The sequence below is a fragment of the Drepanopeziza brunnea genome (assembly GCF_022702325.1).
Source record: "Drepanopeziza brunnea f. sp. 'multigermtubi' strain 214-2 chromosome Unknown ctg15, whole genome shotgun sequence".
NCBI lineage: Eukaryota > Fungi > Ascomycota > Leotiomycetes > Helotiales > Drepanopezizaceae > Drepanopeziza > Drepanopeziza brunnea.
In genome coordinates this window covers 1,269,409-1,294,270 of record NW_027094078.1, presented here as the reverse complement: position 1 = coordinate 1,294,270, position 24,862 = coordinate 1,269,409, and the positions used below count along the sequence as shown (strand labels likewise).

Genomic DNA, 24,862 nt, shown 5'->3' with positions numbered 1-24,862 from the left:
AAATGATTAATAGAAGGCAGCTGCTAAGCTCTCTACTTCACATTTGGCAGTTGGCAGGGTGCAGATGAATCGCTTGAGTCGTTCAGCAATCTGTTGTTTTGCTAACTCGAATATGGAAGACGTCTAATGTGTATCAACCCCCGTCGCGTCTCTCAATTGCAGACTTGTGATTAGGTGGTCAGTTAGGTAGCTAAACGGAATATCTCTCCGAGAGCCCAGAAGGTTCCTTCCTCTCTTGAGGAAGACAATATCTCATGGTGAATATAAATATCCAACAAGCCTGGCTCTTGCAGCGAGCGCTACGGGACGTTGGAGCGGTGGAAGTAGCTGCGTAGGTGACTTCTTGAATTGGCCGTCAGAACTAGATATACTCTAGGGGGACAAAGAAGCAAGATAGAGAGAAGAGAGGTAGAAGAGAGAGAGAAGGGAGAAGAGAGAGAGAGAAGAGAGATAGAAGAGATGGTTTGTTTGTCTACCTCGGCCCTTCCCCTCTCGCTCCCCCGATCAACAGCAACCATTCGGTTCCCAGCCCCCCTCTTCCCCCCTCGCCCTCCTCACCCCACAAAGCACCGATTTAATCACCCACGCGACGCTGGCTCGTCTACATTTTCACGGAAGATCCGATTCCGCGGCCGTGCTGAGCCCACCTGCACCGAACGCCGCCGTCAGGATACGCGTGCCTTTGGACCCGCTCCAGGATCCGGGCTCGTTCCTCACGCGGAAAGCCTCCGTCGCGCCCGTCAGCAGCGCCGCTTTCGCCGACTGCTAGAGCTGGCTCGGAGGAGTAGGAGAAGTAGGAGAAGTAGGAGAAGTAGGAGGAATCGCGTGGCTGACTTCTGAACTGTTGCGCCGCCGCCGCGACCGGGATGCGCCGCCGTCTAGTCCGCTTCCGCTGTTCCCCGAAGAGTCTTCTTCGGGACGTTCAGGATGACTGCTTCGGCGTCGAGAAGAGCGAGTCCCATTCGGTGATCGTGACGCTGGTCTCCTCCCCTTCCTGGGCCCCGAGGCGTTCGCGTTGCTTCGCCAGCGTGGAGAACCCGCGTCAGCCTCCTCTTCGGATTCGTCGTCGGAGCTGTCGCCGCGCCTTCGGGAGCCACGGTCATTTTCGGCCATATTTCTTAGGAATCTCTTCGCAGTAAGTGCACCGAGGCCGGCGGCCGCCAAAGAAACGAGGTTGGTTTTTGACGGGCCACCTTCATTCCTCGGTCTCCGGGTTCTGTGCTTTATGTACGAGTCTTGTGGCTGAGGATCGTAGGCCCCCCAGTCTTCCACTCTCTTGGTTACGAAGTCCCGTTCCGCTGATTGGAGGCCTGGACGGTTGGGCAAGACAAAGTCCATGTCTCTCCTGGGGCTTGGTGGTGACCCAAGGCCTACCCCCAAGCTGTGGCTATTCCTCAGCTCTTCGCTGCTCCTAGAAATCGGCTCCTGCTTAGTATGAGTGGCCGGATCTTTCTCTCGAGTTCTTCTCCGCCGACCCTGTGCTGTCTGCTGATTTGGCAACTTCAACCAGTCGTCGACTTTCTTTTTGCCTCCATCTGGGCGACGATCAGCTTCTCTGCGCGCTGTCGATACTTTTCTTGGCCTCCCAATTGTATCGTCTGAATCCATATCGGAGTCCCCAGCTGACTTCGACGTCTGTTTCTGGTATCGATACATTGCTGACACTTTGTTTTTTCCTCTTTCAGGCCCAGCCCAACTTGACGGTCGATCAGAGTTCGGAGGCCTCGATTCCTTCTGTACTGAAGCTGGTTGCATAAGATCAGATGCTTCTCTAATCAAAGTAGACTGGCTCGTGGCAGCCTCAGATACAGAGTGGTACGACTCAGCATACGGATGTAGTTTTCGGGGGTTTGCAAAATCGACACCAGAATCGATTTCAGCTCCGAGACCTTCACCCGAGCTTGAGATTTGAGCCCCGCCAGCCTCGGTTGGTGTAGTGTGGACAGGTGATCTAGTCTGTGGGTTTGTTAGATGATTTTGGTACCACGACAAGAAATGGGATGATTTACCTGGGAGACTTGAGGGGTGGTAGGATCCTGAGTTTGTTCGTCACTGGGCTCTGGTGCAGCAACAACGGGCTGGTCGACTTTGATACGGGGTATTCGCCGACTTTTTCGCGTGGATGGCTCTGGGATTACTGGTGATATCGATGCAGTATGAGTTGCATCCATGACCGATTCTATCCTAGCGGGAGGAAGTCCAGAGGTCATTGCTGCTGGCTGGCTGTCCAGTAGGGCAATGTCATCTCCGTCAACCAGCTCTTCCAGCTCACCAGTTCCAAGTAAAGATAGATTTGTTGTCCGAAAGGATGCATTACCGCACCAAGATTGCGCCTCCGAAGCGTTTTGCTTGACAGCCTCGTCCAAAACCCCAGTCTGGTCCAGCTTCATCATGTAAGCTTTCAGAACCTCCATATGACGATCAAGCGAATCGCTCCGGAAGCCCAAGGAGACAAGCTGCGACCTGAACTGCCGCCAAACCTCCTTGTCATCACCCGCATACGTTGACAGGGATAAGACTGATTCCATTGCCTGGAAACGCTCTGATGCACGAGCTCTAGTCGCAATGAATAATATCGCTTTCCTCATGTCTTCAAACCCTTCCAGGCGGTTTTGCACCTCTGCAAATCCAGTTCCCACCTGGCTTTCGATACGTCCTGCAGTGTCCCCGACACGCTCAGTAGCTTTCATATGAATCGAGTCGACCAACACCGCAAGTGAAGAAGTGTAGGTGATGATCTTCCATCGCAACTTGCCTAGATCCTCAATCTCGGTTCCAAATTTCCACCGCTGCCACAGCTTGGCTGCTTTGCCGAACTCTATATTCCCAGGTGCTAGTCCACGATACTTGGTGAGAAGCGCATCGATGCCTTCCAGGACTCCCTTGCACCCATCAGCGATATTGGTGAGCTCCTTCGTTATCTCCGGCCCGGAATTGAATATCAGGGAGTCTCTGCGCTTTGCTTCATCTCGGACGGTTCGCAAGACGCTATGGAGACTTCGCACCTCGCTGGCGATCTCCAAGTACTCGCCGCCGGCCTGCTTGCAATTGCGATAATTCTTGTGCGCGAGCTGGGTGAGGACGATGATGTCGCCAACCGACGTTCCGAACGACATCGTTTGATTGTTCTGAGCGATAAATCAGGTGGTATGACTGATATAGACTCCTCCAGTCCTGGGGTCTCGTGATGATTTATGGAGTTCAGCTGCTGCAGGGCGCAGCCAGCCTGCATGCACTCCCAATCGCCTCACCGATGCAGCGCCACCACAATCTGCAGCAGAGCCTCAACCAGGCATTGCTCACAATCACGGTGATTTAAATCCTAATGTTCTTCGACCTGCTGATTTCTGGTGAGTCAGGCTCATTAGTCCAGATAGAATCTTTCGACTCGCCGCAATACCAAGCCAGAAAAAGCCTCGGGAAAGCTCTCATCGGGATCTTTGTCAGGGAGATAATCTGTGATTCAGCCATGTCGCAAGCCACTGATCTCAATAGTTCAAATCAAGTATTGCCAAGGCCTTATTTGATATTCGCAGCTAATACCCTCAATTGTGAAATCCGTCATGACGTCTGAATCTGACGTTAGACGTGACTCCCCTCAGCAACAACCCAAGCAGACAGACTCGAAGACTAACCTCTCAATCCTCTCAAATCCAGAAAAAGACAGACACCCGCAAATCTGTATCTGCTTCAACGCTTTTGAGTCAGAGCGCTCAATTCCACATCTGAAAACGTCGCACCCGAGTGGGCTGCATCTTTTGCTCCCCCTCAGCGTCCCAAGCGCTCCCTCCTCCGTACGCACCCATTCCCACCGCCAGCGCTGATCAACCTTCAATCTCCTCGTCGCTGTCCTCCACCAGCTTCTCATCCTCATTCTCTTTTCTCGCACTTTCCTTCTCCTCCTCGCTCTTCTTGCCCCCCGTCGCCAGCCCCTGCGCCTTCAACAGCGCAGCCGTCTTCCTCGCCGCCTTCCTCCTCTCGTTCCGGGACTTGTTCTTCGAGACCTTGTTGCCCGTCGCCGTGTTTCTGGCTTCGGGCACTCTGGTCTTGGGAGCCGCGGGCCGCTGCTGACGTGATTGGCGGAAGGCTGCTTCCTGAGATTTGATTTGGGGTGCCATGGCAAGTGTAAAGTGAAATCTGCACACTGTTTGGTATCCTGTTGGGTTTGGTTTTATGTATTTTCAGGACTTTTTTCCCTTTTTTTTTTCAAGATGGGAGTGAAATATTTTTTGGCTGTCGTGGTTGGTGGTGATGATTGTCGTCTACTGCATGGAAGCTAAATTTCGGATTTTTTTTTTAAAAAGGGCACCGCGCTAGGCTTATCACGTGTTTCACGTGCAGGACTTGCACCTTTTAGAGACTCGTGCTTGTGTGGATCTCAGTCTTTCTTATGATCGATTTATCCTGAATGTGGTCGACTTTTCGTAATCATCTGAGGGGATATGGAGAAAATGAGACAAGAAGATCTCGTAGTCTAGTCGAGGTCCTTGCCCGAACTGGAAGGAACTCTGCCGAGCTTCTTCTCACTGGCCATATCCTCCTCCCTGCAGTCCATACATATCTAGTATTTCAGATCCAGCACATATTTCACCCAACTACACCCTCGGTCCGCAGAGACGAATTTGCCGCAATGCCCGTCAAGATACTTCTCGCGCCATCAATATGATCCGCTGCCCTCCCAAACCGAACCTCATCCATATCCTCGCCACCAAACAAGTCGTGCAACAGCACCGGATATTCACCAAAATGGCCCCCCAACCCACTCCGAATCTCAGCCTCCCTCGGCTTCTCGAACAGCGGCCGCAGCGTAACCGTGCATCTCTCCATAGCCCCGTCAGCTCCCGGCCCGCCGCCGCCGTTGACATAGCTCTGCTCCACAACATCGAGCTCCAATCTCCCCCCGGTCTCATTGAAAACGACCCGGAAGTCCTCCCAGGGCGCGTACGCCGTCAGGCTGGCGTCAAGACGGCGCCGCTCGCATACCTGACCAGTAGAAGCTACTCCGGCCTCCCAGGCCGACCATGGCGTATCTTTTCATCGCGGCGGTGGTAAGGAGATTGGCTAATCTGATTCTGTTGGAGGCGAATGTGAGTGGTAGGGAAACTGGAGCAGTCGACCGACGAAGTACTAATCAGAGAGAAACCAGCTCCCGCCCCCCTTCGGGCAAGAATTGAGAGAGACAATCCCATATATATCGCCCTCATCATCGCCACGATACCCTAGACATTCTAGTACGCAGACCCCAAGCACGTACCGGTATGTACGTCCCATGCTGTCTGTTTACCCCACTACTCGGAAATCCGCCTGGATACACCCGCAGCTAGCCTCCCCTAGACACCAGACCTCGCCTCCACGTTTAAATGCTAGCCACAGTTGTATTCTTCGCAGCAATAAATTTCTACCGATGTATCATAGCGGAGTTGAATATCCTTATAGACTATCCCCCTTTTGGTTCCGGGGCCTTGGTCTCTCTCTGTCCGAGGCTCTCGCTTCGCCTGTAGATGTACTGAGCGCGAGTACTGTATGCGAAAAAGAAGCTACTTCGTGTTTGGTGCTATGAAAGGTAGGCTGATCTCAACAAATTTTGAGGAAAGGAATGGGGCAACAAACGAATGTGAGACAGGAGGACCATTCATTAGTTGATATTGGGATTTGAAAAATGAGGATTTCATTTTGTCTTTTAGCATTTGGCTGTATGTTAAGACAAATGGATGGAATGATAGTCATCGGATGGTTCGAGGCGTGTAGAGTAGGTAGCCAGAGTCTAGAATTAACAGGGACTACCTGCCAGCACTTTTAAGTGGGAAAATATTCGCCTGCTTCAAGATCCAAGAGAAAACTAAGTGCAAAGAAAACTGTTGACATTCTGATTATTGAATCCTCTTAAACACGTGCACAAACAGTCTTTGGAGCGAATGATCTCGCCCTCTATTCAATCGACAGTCTCTTTGACAAGCTTCACCAAAGCTGTACACACTCAAAACAAAGGAGAAACAGGACGGAAGAAGACCTCAGGTACAGACAGCTCTCTAATTTTGATGCCCTTCAGCGAATGATGTAACATTCGACCTCATCACATGGGATGACTGAGTCTGTAAGTGGCGCACCTCTTTGGTCCATCTAGATAGTTTTTGTATTAGACACAAACAATACCAAGTGAAAGAAGGGCATTCACTTACCGAGTCGTGATCTGGTACAAAGTGAGTGAAGGGGATTTTCTTGGTGCCGCCGGTAAGCGCAGAGCCCCGGAATCGATCATAATAAAGGTGTTTCGAGGGTGGCCAGCGATCCATTCTCACGGGATAGTAGCCACGCCATGGCTTATTATCCTTTCGTTTTGGAGGAGCCTCCTCAGCAAAGTTGCGAGCTTCCTTGCAAGCCTGGATCCACTTTGTCCATCCACGCTCGTCAGCCAACGTGGAATCCTTGAGGACCACGACTGGATCGATCATCAGACGAGTGCTGTGAAATGCCTTCTCGCGGACCGTTTCCAAGTGTTTCTTGTCCTTCGTTTTCTCTTGGATGTGACGGTTGTGCTTGATGGCTCCAACATGTTCGTCCTTTTTCGGTGCCATACTGTAGGACACTGGGCTCAGCAATTGCCCGTTCAAGACCATTTCAGGAAGCGGACAAGGGGTGCCCCTATATGCCTGGGGAAAATGACAAAGAGAATATAATGGGCTTCCCCGTTACCTACGCCGTAACATTGTCGGTGTGTATAGCACCTATCTTGGAATGGTAGATGTCCAGCAAGTCTAGCCCATACTTCTCTTCGCCTGGCATATCGAGTCGAATGATGAAGCCCTTAGGGCGGAAAAATCTCACATCCCATGTCGCGCATACATCGAGAATATCCTCAACCGCGTATGCGATTCTCTTGGTTGTTAGCGATTCCGTCATCTTCGAGTTAAACTCCGCCCAAATGTCTTTCGTGATACCGAACGCCATAAATTCCTTGGGTAAAGAGAAGCCCCCAGACAGAGTGTCAGTATCTTCTGCCATGATCTGAAGTCCTCTGGGGAAAGCTTGCGCAGGAGTCTGCACTCTGCATAATGGTAAAGTCAGCACCTTTTATGACGATAATGGTTTGAGAAAAGGGAAAGAAATGCAACTCGAGATCCTCGGTCAAACATGAAATGGAAGAGCTTTCCCAGTACGTACGGAACCTCTGAATTTGAGCCTAATCCTAACATATTCCGGCTGGTCCTCTTCATCACGGGGCTCTTATTGGCCGGATCGCTTTCCTTCCTTGCCTTCTTTGCCTCCCTTGACTCCTTCAATTTTTGCTTGACTGTGTGATCATATCAGAATAAGCTATACAGCGAATAACGATCCACTTACGTGACTTGTGTTGTTTCTCGCGCTTCGCCGGTTTGCTAGATGCCACCAGCTTGTCTGGGACACTTGAAATCTGGGACTTGGCATCCTCCTTCGACTCCTTTGGATCGACTGGCAGCAGCAAGTGACCATGGTCGCTATCAGGGCCATCTACTTTATGATGAGCAGAATCTTGTGGTTTGATAGCCTCCTTCGACTCCTTTGGATCGACTGGCAGTGGCAAGGGACCATGGTCGCTACCAGGACCATCCAATTTATGATGAGCAGAATCAAGCGGTTTGATAGCCTCCTTCGACTTCTCTAGGTCGACCGGCAGCAAGAAGGGGCCATGGTTGCTATCACAGCAATCTGATTTGTGATGAGCAGAATCCTGCGACTTGACAGCCTTCTTTGACTTCTCTTGGTCGACCGGCAGGTACAAAAGACCATGGTCGCTATCGCAGCAATCCTCCTCAGCGTCGATTGATCTTTGCGACTTTCTCTGCTTTGTTCTTTTCAATATGCCCGACTTTCCCGACCTCTCGTTTTCGGTAACTCGAAGCCCTCCAGACGGACCCGTTCTTTTGGTATTGCTTGCCTGTGCCAGCTGAGGCGGATCAGTGAATGGGTTATGCTCGAAATCCTGGCACACATCCTCGTGGCCAGGTTCCAGCCTCACGTCCTTTGCAGTCGTCTTCGGCATCTCCGAACCATCCGACTTCGCAGTGGAGGAGTAGGCAATGGCTTCCTCAGGCTTGTTTTCGGCCTTGTTTGAAAATCCCATCCTGGCGGTCCTTCAGGGTGGTGTGTTGAGAGGCTACTATATAAGATTTGCTGTAAAAGACGAGCCTGCTGCTATCAGCATCTTTCTGTCGTGGTGAGAAACAGAGGGTAGCACGCACCCTGCCCACAGAAAGGTAATGATAGAGATAATTCCTGCTGGTATTCGATGTATGATACGGAAGAGGATAGGTGATGGTAGGTGAGAGCTGGTAAGAGGCGGCGGAAGTGGTATTGTAGTGGTTGTAGACGGAAGCTGGGGGTAAAATGTGTAAGTAGTTGGTCCTATGTCTTCACCCGTCGCACCTTCCCGAAAGATTTTACAACCAAAAAAGCCAGGCCAATTGAAGCAGGAGCTAAATAGAGTAATTACTACCACCTTATGCTATGACTTACCGAGCCTCGAAACTGGGCTGTAAGGAATCGAGAAAGTCACTCATGCCAAAAGCCAAGCAGGTGGTTTGGAGAAACCCAGAGCTTCAGAGCACATACACATACATACCTATCAGCTGACGAATACTCATCGGCCATGGTTTGGTGGGACAGACATCTGGACATGGCAGGAAGAGTAAGGCCACCATTGGTATCTTCTAAACATCAGTAATACAGTGATTCCTTATTGTGCCAAACTCCAACGCTGCAAGATCAATTGTTCGTACATCAACGTCTGCCACGACCTCCGCCTCCTCCGCCTCCGCGGGCACGGCTCCTGCTCCTGCTCCTCCTGTCTTCATAACTGCTGTAGCTAGAGTAACTTGGGCTTCTCTTTTTTCTACTGCCATTTCGGGTTGGACTTTCTCTCCATCTTCCTCCTCCTGCCCCTCCACCCTCGCCTCCTCTTCTAGGTGGGGAACGGGACCGCGAAGAAACCGATCTCGAGCGTGTACGATGACGCCTCGGTGAGCGAGATCGCGAGAGTGATCGTGGCCGGTATGTATCAAAGCTCCTCTGATTCCTACCGTAAGGTGGGAGTGGTGAACGACGTCTGACTTGTGGAGGAGGACGAAAGCTTGGAGCTGCAGCTATAGGTGCTCGGGGGTCGAGATTGACGGTACGTCTCGCGAGAGGTGGGGATGGAGAGAATTTGCGACGAGGAAGGACAATCGAGACATTGATAACGGCTCCATCGATTTGGGACTCGTGCATGTGGGCAATCGCAGCTTCGGCGTCGGCTTCGGAAGTGTAGAGGATATATGCGGTTCCCCGGTTTGTGTTAACTAGGAAGATTAGCGTTGCGCTGTTGGAAGTATCGAAGGGTCATACATGATCTGTTCATGGGCATGTCCAAATCGCGAATCTGACCGAATGTGCCAAAGATCTCTCGCAAATGGCTCTCATTGACGTTCTTCGTAAGCTTTTCGATGACAACCTAGAGTTGTTAGCAGATGTCTGCTCTAGACGGGCTTTTGAATCCTAGGTACCTTCGTACTCCTGACCGGGCTGGGGGTTCTGCCACGACTGGCGCTGCGACTCTCACTCCTGTATCTGCTATTGCGACGAGGGCTTCTGCTAACGGATCGAGGAGTGAGTGAGTGGCGGGGTCTGGATACAGATCGAGACTGTCCTCTGCCTTTGGATGTATCTGAGTATGGCGAACGAGTACGCGCGCGGCCTCGGGGCGATTCGGAGCCCATGGTTGTGGTGAGCTCTTGAGTCGGTTGATGGTGTTGAGGAATTAGTAACGTGCAGCCTCGCGCCCTGACACGACGCGTTTCTGAACATTGAATGATCACGTGGTCTGAAGTGGGGGTGTGGTATCAAATCATGTAGTAATCAAAACACATTGGATCGATTGCGGAATATAGGATTGCACCGGTACTTTGTCGGCTTCTAGAAGTAATCTTTCAGATCGGTCTAATGATAATATGTGGTTCTACTCTGCCCTTCAATCACTACGCATAGATGGTCAAACTGTGCCCTTCTTGTTTGTAATCCTCAGAAGAAACCGGCCTCGGAGCAATCAACCAATGGCTAGAACATAATTGCCATCTTCAACTGCAAGATTTTAAATGCATCAAAAGAACTGCTTGCATACACTCGCGCAAGATCTTGAGACCGTAGGCTTTATGGATCGAACGACTGGCAGCTTATTAACCAAAGATTTGGGTTGTAACGTTCGCTAGTGCACGGATTGCCGGCGGTCAAAAAAAATTAATGTTTATAGTACCGTCAAATGCCTGAACAGTCATCAATCAAGCGATTCGAGCCCTCGTAGCTCAATGGTAGAGCGCGTCACTAGTAACATTGATATACCAAGGTTTGGGTCATGTGGTACAAATGACGAGGTTGCCGGTTCGATTCCGTCCGAGGGCATTCGCAGATATCCTTTCGCATCATTCTTCCACATCTATTCTTTTTTTCTGACTTGACTTATACCAGTCGCACGGCTCATCGTTGAAGAACCGGAAGTTGATGTAATAGTGGGAGCTGACCTCATACCTCTAGGTGTTTGAATGTTTGTAGGCAATTGCTTTGGTTTTGGCATGTCAGGAACCAACGTGTTGCTATTAGACGTCCTAGTCGTCTGAGAGCAGCCGCAGCAGCCTTGATATTGTATAGCAGTCAGTCTCTATCTACATCGGTTTTCTCCATAGCTACCTAGAGGCTTTTCCCACAGAATGTTATCTAATGATTTACCACGAGTTTTCCACTAAGGGATACTGGTAACGAGCCTAGCGCCTGATTCGGTTAAAAAAAACACTTTCACTTACTGCACATTATGGCAAAATTAATTTAAGTCATAGCCCGCAACCCCAGAATTCAATGCATCGAGACCATATTCTGTTGCAGAGGGAGCTTTAGACTCCGGGAAACTGGTCAATCACAAGTCCGTGCAGTGCTCTCTGCCCAAATGTCGAATCCATCTATCTAAATGGACGAAGGATGTCTCCGTGACCAGCTCACCCAATCATCGACCGTCCGTTCATCAGCATTGCCATCTTGGAGGGCGGACCGAGAAGTCTCTCCGCGAAGGATGACATGATCCACCATCCTGGATCTTCTCTTCTGAGTGTAGGTTCCCTCCATCCAATCCGTTGCCGTCTTCCTTCAAAAGTTTCTCGCTAGCCATCTTTCATCTCCTCGCTGCACTTCATACATTCTAGATCCTTGGCTTTAAATCAACCCCCAGCTCGGGAAGCGTAGACCGGGTCGGGTATCCAGCCATCGGCATTGCAAAGACGTATATCCGTTGCCAGCATGGAAGTCGATACTGATGCGGTGTTCTTGGTTATTCTAATACGGGCGGAGCTCTCCCAGCTGGAGTATCATGCCAGGTTCAGCAACGTGAAGCGGAAGGTGAGAAGGCAGGCATCTTTTGGATTTATGTTGTTCGAATTCATGGGTCTTCCCGATCAGGTTTCTGTACAGAAACCCGCAGCACCCTGTAGACTATATAACACGCCAGGTGTGAAAAAAGCTTGTATTGGAGAGGTCAAGATGCGAGTGTTTGAAATTCCCTCAGCCGATCTCGAATAAGAAAATTGTGATGTTAGGGCACCTCAAGACAACACCTTTGGAATGTGTCAGGTGTGAGATGTTCCAATTGAATTCTTTTTCCTGGGTAGCTGTTGTCAGTAGTTGGCACACAACTAAATGTCCGTGGGTGGGAATGACAGAACAGGAGAAAATCTTTTCAAGATGACCTGAATAGCTATCGCAACTATTGGTACCATCAATACGAGGGGTTCGCGGTCGATGAACAGAGAGGAGGAACTAAACCATTGTGGACAAGACAGCTTGACATTTTGAAAGTAAGAGCAGGCTGGCAATTTTCACGGGTTGAGTTACGGAGAATAGAGAGCTGCCATGAATATTATAAACATAGATCAAGGACGGGGGGTTTTAACGAAGAGGTGTCGTCCAAAATAAGCAGATACCTTTGAAATCATGTGTGCTGACCGACTGACTTGACGGTATAAAAAGAGAACAAGGTATTCAAGGCAGACCTCTGTCAGAGCTCAAGAGCTCCTGCCACCTCCACTGTCTCTAAAAGCCATGGTTCTTGATTATTGCTTCCTCGGGCCACGATCGAATAGTGATCATCATTGAACATCTCGGAGCTAGTAATCAGACATTTATAGCTCTTGGTCATCTCTTGTCTCGACACTCGAGAAGATGAAGCCCATCTCTAGACAAAAGTCCGAGGCGAAAAATCCGATCGCCTGTCGGAAATACAGCTATATACCCTTGAGCAGCGCCAGAGGTTCATTCCGACTCGTCCGCCTCTGTGCCTCTCCCGACTCATCGTGGCCGATCCGGTGCACTCTATTCCACAACACCTTGGGTAAAACACCACCCTACGTCGCTCTTTCGTACGCATGGGGGGACCGTATATTTTTTCAACCGATACTGGTAGATTTTGACCATGTCCTCGTTATCCCCAACTTGAAGCACGCGCTTCAGCGACTCCGACCGCAGCCCGGCGAGGATGATGTTGCGATGTGGATCGATGCTATATGCATCGATCAAGAGATCATCTCGGAAAGGAATCTGCAAACGACCAGTATGAGGGCTATTTATCAGCAGGCTTACAGCGTGGCTGTCTCTCTGGACATGGAGAGCCAAAAAAAATCGAGAGGCGATCCAGCTGTCACGTGACATGGACCTCTGTTCAACAACAGAAGAAACCAGAGTTCTGGTAGGGGATCCGAGAAGGAGGAAAGACCTGGAAGCCCCGGTCCCACTGTGTCGCAGGCAATATTGGTGGAGAATTTGGGTGATCCAGGGAGTGAGCAGCGCAAGGAAGCAACCATGTACTGTGGCGACGAGGAGATTCCGTGGATAGACTTGGACCGAGTCTGCGCTCTTCTGAAGGGAGCCAGTGCTCGTCTCGAATCATTGTTCTACAAAGATCCATGCTACATCCGGACCATTACTTTTGGGGGCCCTCGGAACCTACAGCTTTCTTGCTTCTCGCCACAGCTTTCTCGCTTCACGCCGCAGCTCTCGGCGCCACCTCTTCTCGAGCTCCTCCTCTCCCACAAGAGCAAGAAGGCATCGGACCCCAAAGATAAGGTCTTTGCTTTAGTAGGAGTATCAGATTCGGCCCATACGTTTGGGCTGATCGATTATTCACTTTCGATGCGAGACGTCTACATCCACACAGCTCGACACATCATCTCCATCTCCCAAAGTCTAGATGTGATATGTGTAAAGCAGCTCGACGCGAATCAATACGAGCTGCCGCCATGGGCACCAGATTGGACCAGGCCGTCCTCAATCTCTGGTATGGTAATCATAAGATTGCACCACCACGAGCCAAACTTCACAGCATCCGGGGACTGCGTTGCAGATGTGCAATTCACCTCCGATGGCCATGTTCTGAAAGCCTCAGGGTTCATTCTCGAGACGAATTCAACAGTCGATATGGCTTACATGAAGCGCGGGGCCCCCAGTGAAGTTGTGCCAGCCCTCGAAGCTTTCCACGACTGGTGGAACAACTTCGTGGTCACTCACTCGAATCCCGTGTCTGCACAGGCTGTCTTCGGACGCGTGGTATCTTGCGGAACCTGGGATCACGAGGATAGCCAAACATGTGTTTCCAAGCTTGAAGCAGTATCTGCCGTATCTGACTACCTCTTGTCGGGCTCGGACATGTTGAGGTTGGACCCCCGTTCGAGACCTCGCACGGGTACTTTAGGAAGCCTGGGTAACTCGACTGCATCTTTAGGAGAACAGGATGACGCTTTGAGTGGGGATGAGGAGGAGAAAGCTCAGTTATCGACGATCTTGTCGGCTAGCTTGACGATGGATAGGCGCAGGCTGTTCATGACGCGCGTGAACCATGTGGGGCTTGCTCCTGCAAATGCGGAGGAAGTTGATGTCATCTGTGTGCTTCTTTGGTGCAGGTACCGGTATCCTGTCGTACTGAGGAAGAGAGACGGTTATTTTACCCGCGGTTGGCGTGGCGAGGCGTATGTCGTTGGGTACCTACTACGTACTATATGTATGGCGAAGCTATGCGTGGTTTACAGTAGGCAAGGATACCTTGGATAACTTTACCATTTACTGAGCCATGTTCAATGCCCCTGAGATCACCTACTACGTAAGTTGACGGATGATTTCCCAATGCCAGGTCCAACACCGACTCCTTCAATGCTTAAAATCCAATCAGGGTTCAAACTCTTTCCATCCGGCGGGCCGGCGGTACAGCGGTACTCTTGCGGCCAGCAATAGCATACATGCCGAGAATCAGGCCGAAAACTATGCCCAAATATACTACTACTACGTACTTGCTAGCCCACTCACTCAAGCGTTGCAATCTCTTTCGGTTTTGTAACGAATAGGCAGCGGTGAGACAAGCGAGCGAGTCAACATTCATATTAAGGGGGACCCGGGACAGTATGGCTTTAGCTTAGAGAGTTCAAATAACTCACTAAATACTTAGCAGAGCAAATTGCTTCAGGGATATTCGCGGCAATCTATCGTAACCAGATGCAGAGCGGCTAAGGCTCTGAAACTCCACATCGCTCTGTCGCTGTAAACTCTAATATACGACACGTTTCAATCTTTCGGGTTTCCCGGTAAATCGCTTATTCTGCTTTCTCCTAAAGTCGCCGAAACTGCTGTATGTAGAATGCCAACCCCCACCCACTTACAACTACGGACAATTCAGTTAACCCAGCATAGAAACATGTCCCAAGATCAATTCCATTAGTCTGCATACGGAAGCGCGCTCCTTGCCTTCCTTCTAGTCACTGGCATCATCTGCATTCCTCTTTTCGGTTTCGCAACATGTAAGGGATCAATCAGTCAACGAAGGGAGAAATTCCTCTCACTACGGGATATGAGCGCTAACCATCTAGACTAAGAAATATGCGCGAACTGTTTCCATGTTACCAATAACTTCTCCCCGGTAACGCTCGACACCTTCAACCACAGCAATCATAATGCAGAAGAAAGGAAGCTATCTCGGTCTAGGACCGCAAACTCTGAGAATCCTGGCCTATGTGCTCTTCTTTTTCCTCTGTCTTGGGACCTACATGGCACTGGTAATGTTATACCTACCCATCACCAGAATCACACGAGCATCAGCGCTGACCATCGTGACAATGACAGACTGGCGTCCACGCCGGAGACATAAGCAACGCCATCGACTCCAAACTCTCATCCGCGTTCCCCAAAGGGAAGAACGACCTGCTCGTGATTTACGTCTACCATGAGACGCCCAACGCGCTCGTCAACGCGCGGTTCTTCATCGACCACGCCCTGCACGCCCACGCGGACTTTATCTTCGTGCTCAACGGCGCCAACACCCTGAAGGACCTGATCCCGTCACATCTCCCCAACGTGCAGTACCGGGAGCGGGAAAACAGCTGTTTCGACCTGGGCACGCACGGCGTGGTGCTGAACGAGAACGACGAATCGAACGTGCACAACTACAAGCGCTTCATCTTGATGAACGCGAGCGTGAGGGGTCCTTTCGTGCCGGCCTGGGTGGACGTTTGCTGGTCAGATGTCTACATGGGCATGATAACGGATAAGGTCAAGGCAAGTTCTATCCAGCGATACGCACGCATCCAGAGACCAGAAAAGAAAATGCGAGTTTGGAAGAGAAGAGAGGCTAATTTGATCGTGATGTTGGTTGTTCGAACAGATGGCAGGAATGACATACAACTGCCAGCCTGGATTCCCTCCTCACGTCCAATCTATGATCCTCGCGACAGACTCCACCGGCCTAGCCGTCATGCGCAACAAATGTCTAAACACCTGCGCCAACGGCCACGTCGAAGGTAAATAAACTCAACTTCCCTCGTTTTCCCATCCCTTCCCTTCCCTTCCCTTCCCTCCCCTCCCTCCAACCACCACATTTCACTGCCCTCCACAAGCAAAGTAAAGTAAAGTAAACCAACTAACCAGCCCAACCTGCACCCAGGAGTCAAATGCGAAACCGGCCTTACCACCGCGATGTACGAATCCGGCTACCAAGTCGACACCCTGATGGCCGCGTACAAAGCCTCTGCCAACTTCAGCTACCTCGACATCTGCCCGCCCACCGACCCGACCTTCAACGCCGGCTACTTCGGCTTCAACCTCCACCCCTACGAGACGCTCTTCTTCAAGGCGAACCGCAATGTCGACCCCACCATCATCGAACACTTCTCAAAGTGGCATGCGAACTACTCGTCGTGGGATGCATGCAAGAAATCGAAATGAGGAGGAGGGAGGGCCAAGGAGGGGAGGGAAATGGAGAGGAGAGGAGGGGAGGGAAAGGGACAGGCGGGAAGATAAGAGACTTCGCTAAGAGACACATCAGCAAGGTATCATCTCTTACCCCTAGGCCCGGAGCATCACATCAAAGATGAGGAATTCATGTATCCGTGGTTCAAAACGAAAACCCACAACAACATCACCAAACAAGAGAGAAAGAGAGCGAGAGAAAGAGAGAGAGAGATCAAGGGGTACAAAGCAGCCTGCCTCGCTTAGATATAGATATCGAAAGCACAGGGCAAGAGATTCGAGAGCTCTCTAGCAGACTCTCAACTCGCGGTCAACTTCTCATCGAGGTCGCGTTTCAGAAAGGAAAGTTTTACGATATGATTATTTATTCAAGATGATATAAGATCAGAAAAAAAAAAAAGGAAAAAAAAAAAAAAGGATATCGTTCAACAAATAATTCTCAAACGAGATGAGGTACCGGTAGATGGGTAAAGCATATGAAAAATCCTGGAATCTCAACTTTTGCACGAGTTTTGTAAGTGAGGGCCCAACGAAAGAAAAAAAAAAAAAAAAAAAAAAAAAAAAAAAAAAAAAAAGGTATATGTAATAAAAGTGAATCTTGGTTCGAGCGAGATATTGCCCCCGGCAAAAATCTACCTACCTACCTACATGCTCCTGCCTAAACGGATAGATATAAAAAGGACTTAACCGAGTCTGTCTGTTTATCTATACGCTATACGGCTATACGGCTATACGGCTATACGAAAAGGGAATGAGAGGGGGATAGAAAAAAAGCTTAGGAAATCCCAAATCTCAATCAAATCCGCTGCCCTAAAAACGCCGAATCAAATCGGGGCAGCGGAGCCCAGCTCATCATAGTATACATCCTCGTGCGTCCTCGTAACATCCATCTCCAACTCTACATCCATACATACATACACGTCCCGTCTCATCTCAGTCCTTCAAACCGTCTTATTCTGCTTGACCTCCGCCTGCTTGACCTCCGTCTGCTTGACCTCCTCCTGCCCCTCCTTCTCAGCGCCCTTCGCGCTCCCCAACAGTTCCCCAACCCAGCCTTTGGCACCGTCCAGCTTTCCCTTGATCCACTCCCAAAAGTCCTTCCCATGCTGCGTCATCTCACTCTCGTCGGCTATAACCGGTCTTTCGGGGACCGGCGCCTCGGGCGGATCGACGCCAATCAGAACGGGAGAGGCTTCTTTGGAGTCGGCGGGAGGAGAGACCTCGATTGGAGAGATGGAGATGATGGCGTCTGGGGCGGGTTCCGGGGCAGGTTCCGGGGTAAGTTCCGGGGCAGGTTTCGAGACTGTGGAAGGAGTGGAGGTTGATGAGGGCACTAGTGTAGACTGTGAGGCGGGTGCGGTGAGAATAGTCCAGTCGGGGGGGTCATGGGGTAATTCAGGTGAAGATTCTTCGCTGTGGACGCCGACTGGCTTAAGCGGAAGGCGGATAGTGCCGTTATTGGGTCTGGGGATGATGTTTAAAGAGTCGCAAATGATGTTGTAGACTTCGATGTTTTCTGTGCAGTTGTCAGCGAACCATCTATAGAGTGAAGTGACAGAACTTACGGAAAGGCTCAACACGACTGTTCGGTTTGTGAGGAAAGGCGGGACCTCTCGCCACAAAGATAGCTCGCATCAGGGGATGCTCGTGGTCATATCCGTGGAGGCCTCGTGGTGCGTATACGAGGCCCTTTTCAATACCTTCAGCGACATTGAACTCTTCTTTGGTAGTGATAGCCCATCCGGTCTTCGGCACTATCCAAAGAGGAGCGATACGCTCGTTCTTTGAGAAGTGATATCTTTCGGGCATGTTCTTGTCCCGAAGATAGACGTCAAAGCCAGGTTGTTTTGTCGAATGATCATAGAGTTTATCGTAGAGAGGCTGGAGATCGGCGGGGTTCTTGGGACGAAGGCCAAAGAGTGGCCAGCCATCGCTGTGCTCGATGAGGCTCATGTCAATGATGTCGTCTAGCTGGATGAGACGAGTAACATCGGTGGAGGCCATTCCGTGATCAGAGACCACAACCACATTGACGATATCCGTCAAGTTTCTAGCTCCGAGGCCTTGAAATATTTGTTCAAGCATGGTATCGACATCTTTGATTGTTGCCATAATCTCTGTGCTGTTGGGTCCGAAACGATGCCCATTCACATCGACGTTCGGGACGTAGGCAGCAATCAGCTGCGGTCTCATGCTGGCGACCTCTGCCAACTCGTTCTCCTCTCCTGGCTTGTCCAGCAATTCCAAGATCCTCTTCACCTTATTTTCCAGAGATTCTTCACCATTATATTTATCCAGGAACGTAGGCTCAATTTCCATGATATGGGCCTCACTCCCAGGCCACATATGAACAGCAGTCCTAATCCCCTGGTTCTCAGCCGTCACCCACAGAGGTTCTCCACCCCACCACTTCGGCTGCATAGCATTCGAATCCGTGTAAAAGAACTCCTCCTTCAGCTCCACGTCCCAGAACGAATTCCCAACCACACCATGCGACTCAGGATACAGTCCCGTAACCAGCGTGTAATGGTTCGGAAACGTGACAGACGGGAAACTCGGGTTCATATATACAGGCGATACGCCCTCCGCCACAAGCTTGTTCAAAGTCGGCGTGATCCCCCTCTTCAAAAAGTCCGCCCGGAACCCATCGAGACTGATCAAAATAGTCGTAGGCGCAAATAGCGCCGTCCCATTGCTCAGCATCTTTTGCACCGGGACCATTCCCTTCCGATGCAGCGACATTTTCCACGCCAGCAGCACCAGAATAGAAAATCCCCCTGCAATCAACAGATGTATGAAGCACCACCTCCGCCAACTCCTCCTCTTCTGCACCTTCTCATGGCGTATCTGCCCCATCAGGCCCTGCTGATCCGACTCGTCACCTCCGTCCGTCTCGCTACTCGCACCGATACTGCCCCCTTCCTTAAGCCCCCCCTCCTCCATCTCATGCATCAACACGCCATCCTCCCCCTTCGCGGCATCCCCCAACAACTTCTCTTTCTTCCTACTCCTCCTCTCCCTGCGCTCTTTCCTCTTCTCATCATGATCCATTATTTCTCCTTCCCCCGAGTCAATTCCAGGTAATTCCGCATAGCTTCGTCCCCAAGCGCCCAGTTTCTTCAAGGGATTCCGCATCGTCTCTGCAATTGAGCTTCCTCTCCTTCCTCGCCTCCGACTTTCTTCCAGCAAGCGGTCACGCTCTTCCTCTTCGACCAGTAGGCTGCGGTCGTGCGCGCGGATATCTGCGCTGGATCGCGCACCTATTAATGCTTCATCGTCTTCGGTGTCGGAGTCCCGATCGCTGCGCTCGCTATGGATGGAGGATGCGTCGTCGTCGTAGTCGGACGGGGAGAGGAGATTCGGGTGCGATGGCGGCGGTGTCATCATGGATGGAACGGGAGGGCCGAGATCATTGGTGATATATACCGCGGTCTCACTGGTTGTGTAAGGAATGTGTGCTGTGGTGCGACGCTGAGAGACGACTGACGTTGTCCTTCTCTGATGTTGGATGCCAAGAGCTCAGGTAAGCTAAAAATATTACCCATCCATCCTTCTCAATCCTACAACATCAAACCAAACCATATCAAACCATATACGCTCTATTCTATTCAATTCCCTTGAATTCCATTCTCCCTACTCTATCAGATTGTACTTTGCTGTATTTGAACTATTTTGTCGAGTCAACTATCCTGAGAAGCTAAGCGGCTGCCTTTCCAAGACTCGTCGTGCTTATATATATTCCGTATATATAAATCAAACGAGGATCAAGAACACGCTGAGCTTCCAGACTTCAGTCCCTTTTTTAAATAATTCTCCTTGTCCTTTGCCTTGCAGTAAGCAAAAGCTGCCTATATACATACCAGTCTCCTCGGCCTTCTGTTGTAATACCCTACCCCCTTCACCCCTTAATAAACATCAAATGCATCTGACGTCGAGAGTGACATTTCATAAGTACAAGAGGATGGCTCACCCTGAGACGAGTATCAGTTTCAAAGCAAAACTCTACTTAGACCTGCTATTCCCATGCAAGCCTGCGAACCCCAACCATTTTCTCGTGCGACTTGAAATTTATTAGTTGTATATTGTACCTCTTCCTATGAATATTTATGTCGTGTTTTCGCTTGCACGGAGCCAGATATAAACAAGAATGTCACGGCCTCGCCTCGCGATCAAGACCCCCCAAAAAATGCCTCATCATGCGCCCCCTTCTCCCTTCCCCTTTCCCTGCATGCTTTACTTACTCTGTACATACTTCTCCAAACTTCACAATGCAGCTCCTCATTTACGGAGCAAGAACGGGCATCACAGCCGCAGCCGCTGATTGTATCCAATACGGCGATGTGCGGCTCCTGGGGTTGAGGTTGATGGATTAATATCAGAATCTGGGGGAGGGTACCCACGGGCTATGCTGTGCTGTGCTGCTACATACAACATGTCCGTACGTATGTAGTATGTATAAAAATGCCGCAAAGCGTTACCCGCTCCATGACGGTTGCTTGACTAGTTTGATAGCAATCATAATGCTGTATATATATATATATATATATATATATACAGAAGTTCAAATGAAAAGTTATGTTTCTTTCGTTGCTCTCTAGAAATCACTTGCGAAATCTCTAGTCCTGCCTGCTGGATCAAGCTGGCTTTTGGACTGTCCGTTCTGATCGTTTTGTTATTTTGGAAGCTTGAAAAGAGGAGAGAAAGACAGGCTGTTGTTGACTCCGCCACCATGGACCTGATCACCTGCATCTTCATGGGCTTCGGCCTCGTCCTCGGCATGATCTTGGTCCAGTTTCTTTAAGCTCTCGAAATTTTAGTATGTCGGGAGAGCCAGTGAGGGCATAATGAAGATGGATATATATATATATATATATATATGTTGGTATCCCACCTTCCTATCCCACCAAGAAGTGATGAATAAACACTTAGGCTGATAAGCGAACGGCTAGGGGATACAGATGAATTACTTGATCTCTGTGGTCGGCTGTATTTGTGTGGTGTCGGTGTCACAGGTACTGAATAAGAATTACGAATATATGGTGGTACCAATTGTATTCGTGAAGTCTGAAGAGGCTCAGCTATACTAGCTCAGAGAGAGCTATATGCTGGAAGGCCGCTACCTAGTATAACCATGTGACCTTGGATGCCCACGCCCTACATTCCCACATGTGCCCTTACAACTTCTTGCCTGGAAAGCTGGGCGCTCCAGTATCGCCGCTGTCGATGCTTTCGACTACGGCATGGTCTCGATCGAGCATGTGATGCTGGAAATATGTTAATATATATATGGCGGGGAAAGAGAAGACATAAGAATGTCTGCATGCGTACCTCGACATTGATGGCAGGGCCCTTGAACCACTTGTGTGCTGATATAAACCACCAGGCCGTGACGATAAACATCCTTCATCCGGTCAGCATTCGTCTCACCAGGCTCGTGGCTCGCCGAGTCAGGAAATCGGGAGGGAAACTCACGGTCCCCCATAGACAACCGCCGTCCAATTCATCAACTCGGCCGTCAAATCGTTTCCCCTCACACTCGGAAAGCACAGAATCGGCATCATCACCAAGTTGAACGCACAAGCACAACCACCAATCGGCTTGCTGAACTTGCCCAGGTGCCATGGTCCACGACGGAACCTGTCGCCGACGAAGAACACGCGGATGAAGATGGGAATCGTGAAAGCGACCATAGCAGCGATGGCTCCCACGGAGAAGATGGCGCCAATGGCCACTGAACCCCCGAAGATCAGAAGGAGGAGACAGCAGCCGATGGCACAGTTGAACCACACCGCGTTAACGGGCGTGTAGGTGTGTCTGTTGACCTGCTTGATCCACGAGGAAAAGGGGAAGCAGTCGTCGCGCGCGTAAGCGAAGGTGACTCGGGACGCCGCGATCATGCATCCCTGGCCCATGAAGAAGCCACAGACGATCGTGATGGACAGGATCGCCAGGGCAGTGTTGCGCGGCATCACTTCGATGAGGTACGACGCCCATGGTTGGCCCAGGTCGCTGTCCATCACCCCGGGGATGTCGATGACGGTGTAAGCCACCACGAGCTGAAGAGTCCAACCTAAGAGGCCGCCAACACCGGATGTCATGACGATGGCTCGGGGCGCGGCGACGTTCGCGTTGCTGCATTCTTCCGAGAGGTGGAAGGCAGCATCGTAACCGGACATTGTCCAGATTATGGCAATGAACGACATCAGCACCGAAACTCCGTCCGGCCAGTCCGTACCGTTCTGGATACTCCAGACCTGGCTGCTCGGGAAGAATTTGGGCGTCGTATCTGTGCCTGTAACCGAGGCTGGGATCATTATGATGACGACGAACAGCGCGATGATGTTCATGGTCGAGCCGTAGCTGTTGAAGCGCGCGATCCAGAGGGTTGGCATACTGGAAATGCAGCTGTGGATCACCATCACGAAGACCGTGAGCAGAAAGACCTGGTAGTCTTGCGCCACGTAGGATGGGTGCGTGATGGACGCTGCGGCCAGGACCATGGCGCTGAGAGCGTAGTCCACCGAGGGAGCTCCTGTGATCTGGACGATCCAGTTCGACCACCCGATGATCCACGCTGCAAAGGGTCCATAACCCGGGGGCGCAAGAACCGCTGCTGCGTAGTACAGTCCGCCACTGAGTTCCCATCAGCTCCAATCCACATCGGCGCGGTCTATCCTCTGGATCTGAAAAACCCCTACCTGGTCGGCATACTCGAACACAACTCTGCCATCCCCATAGCGACGCACTGGATGAAAAACCAGCCGATCAACCACCCCCAAACCATGCCTCCCGTCCCGGCATATCCCATTCCATAGTACAGGGTGCTGGCAAAACTCGGCAGCAGCCCCAACACGGCAAACGACACGCAAAAATTCGTCCATAGCGAGAACTCTCTCTTGAACTCCTGTTTATAGCCGAGAGCTACGAGCGCAGCTTCGTCTGCACTGAGGCCCTCGAAATTCGGGACATCGCCATTGGGGAGGACGGTAGTGACCGAGGGCTTGCGGATGCCAGGGCCTGAGTGTGGATGAGAGTGGGAAAGAGAGTGGGAATGGGAGCTTTTGATGTGCTCGAGATAAGACATTGTGTCGTTCGCTCTCTTAGCGTAGGGTCGTCAGGACATGGAAGGCCGGCCAAGACTTTATCTTTCTATAGACCAGCTTGTGAGAAATCATTAGCAACGACGAGGGCGACGTCGTTTGATAGCTAGGTACTCGTCAATAATGGAGCTGCGCTTTATCTTTATCTTACCCCCTCCTCTTACGGAAGGCGAGCAAGCACCCACTTATATAATAGTAGGGGAGATAGCAGCTATCGCTTCTCGATCGGGAATGTGTAGCCTGACCCGGTGTTTATCTCTCCACGTCAAGCTTACCTACTTGACGTTACTTACTTCCGTGCTTGATACGTCTTGCGCTGTTGACGACCTTGAACCTCCTCGTCTTGCCCGTACATGAGCTAGCAGGTAGTCAGTCTGTCTATCTTCTCTTGTATCTCCGATGCTACGAGCAGGGAATCATAATCTCTACACAGCATATACAGCACATATATATATCGTTCCGAACACAAAGTCTCATGTTGCAGCACTCGACTTTCATCCTGTCTCGACTCTCGAGCTTATCTCTCTACTCAAGGCCCTATCAGTTCTCCACCACCCAGCCAATAAACAACCAGACAATCCCGATTCCTCCAGTTCCTGCGGTCTTGGCCGCTCTTATCACTGGCATCATAGTTAGCACGGCAGGGCCCTCAGCCGTCCTATCAAGCAGTCCAATGCCACCCACACCTCTCTCTGTGTTACATCTGTGTTACAGAGGATAACGTACCACCAGAAGTAAGCGTATTAATCCGCCACTGAAGTACTCATCAAAATCAAATTTCAACTTAAATTCTCTTTTCTCAAGTCCAGACATGATCAAGAATAACAACAATGAAACATCAAATTACAAATGATAGAGATCCCTTTTATAGAGGAAAAAAAAAGATATCTCTCAATACCCTTTCCAAATCCTTTAGGGAGGCTACGATTCTTTGCCTTTACGAGATGCCTTTTACGAACCTTCAATTTTCTTTCCTGCGGTAGAGAAAGTCTGGAGACGCGAGATTTATAAGTATAGGACGATTTGATTCTACAATAAGATTTAATAGAATCAATCGAAGCAGAAATATGGAAGTTCAGCTTTCGCTTAACTTTAAAAGAAGTCTTTAACAAAGAAGCGACTTTAGCGTCATCTTTTGTATCTAGATCTATTAAACAATCGGATTTAAGATTGACAGTTTAGATTAACTCCCTCCCCGAAAATGAAATTAATGAACACCGGCTAATGTTGAATTTTTTCGAAGTGTTGACCCTTAGTTTTGGTGCGAAAGGTGGTTTTATGCATTAGCAATTACCTAGTACTGTACGAACGCGAGCCTTTATAGCTCTACGACAATAACGAGAGCGATATTTATATTTATACGGACCGAGGCCGCTCGTAAGGCCACGCGTACTCGATAGTTATCGAGATACACCTCGAGGCAAATTCTCTAAGATGCTTTTAAAAAGCTTACAAGGAGTCTGCGATACCGCGGGATCAAAAGG

At 50.3% G+C, this 24,862-nt stretch overlaps 8 protein-coding genes across 10 annotated transcripts; 2 read left to right on the top strand and 6 right to left on the bottom strand.

The window, feature by feature from the left end:
- Nucleotides 1-609: 609 nt before the first annotated feature.
- L3040_008271 (uncharacterized protein) lies at nucleotides 610-3,116 on the bottom strand (the record flags this gene model as incomplete). The annotated part of the gene is made up of 3 exons (XM_007295430.2): nucleotides 610-765; nucleotides 835-1,956; nucleotides 2,010-3,116. The coding sequence occupies 3 exons, from the start codon at nucleotides 3,114-3,116 to the stop codon at nucleotides 610-612; spliced, it is 2,385 nt and encodes a 794-aa protein (XP_007295492.2).
- A 429-nt stretch (nucleotides 3,117-3,545) lies between these two features.
- Nucleotides 3,546-4,118, bottom strand: L3040_008270 (uncharacterized protein; the record flags this gene model as incomplete). Its single annotated transcript, XM_066153971.1, has 3 exons — nucleotides 3,546-3,570; nucleotides 3,636-3,696; nucleotides 3,890-4,118. The coding sequence occupies 3 exons, from the start codon at nucleotides 4,116-4,118 to the stop codon at nucleotides 3,546-3,548; spliced, it is 315 nt and encodes a 104-aa protein (XP_066010517.1).
- Nucleotides 4,119-4,662: 544 nt separating this feature from the next.
- L3040_008269 (uncharacterized protein) lies at nucleotides 4,663-5,223 on the top strand (the record flags this gene model as incomplete). Its single annotated transcript, XM_066153970.1, has 3 exons — nucleotides 4,663-5,026; nucleotides 5,082-5,087; nucleotides 5,147-5,223. 3 exons carry the CDS (start codon nucleotides 4,663-4,665, stop codon nucleotides 5,221-5,223), a joined length of 447 nt encoding a protein of 148 aa, XP_066010516.1.
- Nucleotides 5,224-6,045: 822 nt separating this feature from the next.
- Nucleotides 6,046-8,101, bottom strand: L3040_008268 (uncharacterized protein; the record flags this gene model as incomplete). The annotated part of the gene is made up of 5 exons (XM_007295431.2): nucleotides 6,046-6,120; nucleotides 6,180-6,642; nucleotides 6,698-7,045; nucleotides 7,162-7,291; nucleotides 7,342-8,101. The coding sequence occupies 5 exons, from the start codon at nucleotides 8,099-8,101 to the stop codon at nucleotides 6,046-6,048; spliced, it is 1,776 nt and encodes a 591-aa protein (XP_007295493.2).
- A 381-nt stretch (nucleotides 8,102-8,482) lies between these two features.
- L3040_008267 (uncharacterized protein) lies at nucleotides 8,483-9,731 on the bottom strand (the record flags this gene model as incomplete). The annotated part of the gene is made up of 5 exons (XM_066153968.1): nucleotides 8,483-8,510; nucleotides 8,600-8,687; nucleotides 9,057-9,314; nucleotides 9,361-9,466; nucleotides 9,519-9,731. 5 exons carry the CDS (start codon nucleotides 9,729-9,731, stop codon nucleotides 8,483-8,485), a joined length of 693 nt encoding a protein of 230 aa, XP_066010515.1.
- A 2,482-nt stretch (nucleotides 9,732-12,213) lies between these two features.
- L3040_008266 (uncharacterized protein) lies at nucleotides 12,214-16,254 on the top strand (the record flags this gene model as incomplete). 3 transcript variants are annotated; one of them, XM_066153966.1, is made up of 9 exons in its annotated part: nucleotides 12,214-12,692; nucleotides 12,741-13,927; nucleotides 14,652-14,665; nucleotides 14,728-14,834; nucleotides 14,910-14,932; nucleotides 14,980-15,089; nucleotides 15,157-15,642; nucleotides 15,695-15,830; nucleotides 15,974-16,254. In XM_066153966.1, 9 exons carry the CDS (start codon nucleotides 12,214-12,216, stop codon nucleotides 16,252-16,254), a joined length of 2,823 nt encoding a protein of 940 aa, XP_066010513.1. The 3 variants fall into 3 exon arrangements, with proteins under 3 accessions (XP_066010513.1, XP_066010514.1, XP_066010512.1); XM_066153967.1 differs by lacking the exons at nucleotides 14,980-15,089; nucleotides 15,157-15,642; nucleotides 15,695-15,830; nucleotides 15,974-16,254 and having other exon boundaries at nucleotides 14,904-14,943; XM_066153965.1 differs by lacking the exons at nucleotides 12,214-12,692; nucleotides 12,741-13,927; nucleotides 14,652-14,665; nucleotides 14,728-14,834; nucleotides 14,910-14,932 and having other exon boundaries at nucleotides 14,988-15,089.
- Nucleotides 16,255-17,219: 965 nt separating this feature from the next.
- L3040_008265 (uncharacterized protein) lies at nucleotides 17,220-19,665 on the bottom strand (the record flags this gene model as incomplete). The annotated part of the gene is made up of 2 exons (XM_066153964.1): nucleotides 17,220-17,794; nucleotides 17,844-19,665. 2 exons carry the CDS (start codon nucleotides 19,663-19,665, stop codon nucleotides 17,220-17,222), a joined length of 2,397 nt encoding a protein of 798 aa, XP_066010511.1.
- Nucleotides 19,666-21,452: 1,787 nt separating this feature from the next.
- Nucleotides 21,453-23,362, bottom strand: L3040_008264 (uncharacterized protein; the record flags this gene model as incomplete). The annotated part of the gene is made up of 4 exons (XM_007295435.2): nucleotides 21,453-21,542; nucleotides 21,607-21,679; nucleotides 21,751-22,911; nucleotides 22,977-23,362. The coding sequence occupies 4 exons, from the start codon at nucleotides 23,360-23,362 to the stop codon at nucleotides 21,453-21,455; spliced, it is 1,710 nt and encodes a 569-aa protein (XP_007295497.2).
- Nucleotides 23,363-24,862: the final 1,500 nt, after the last annotated feature.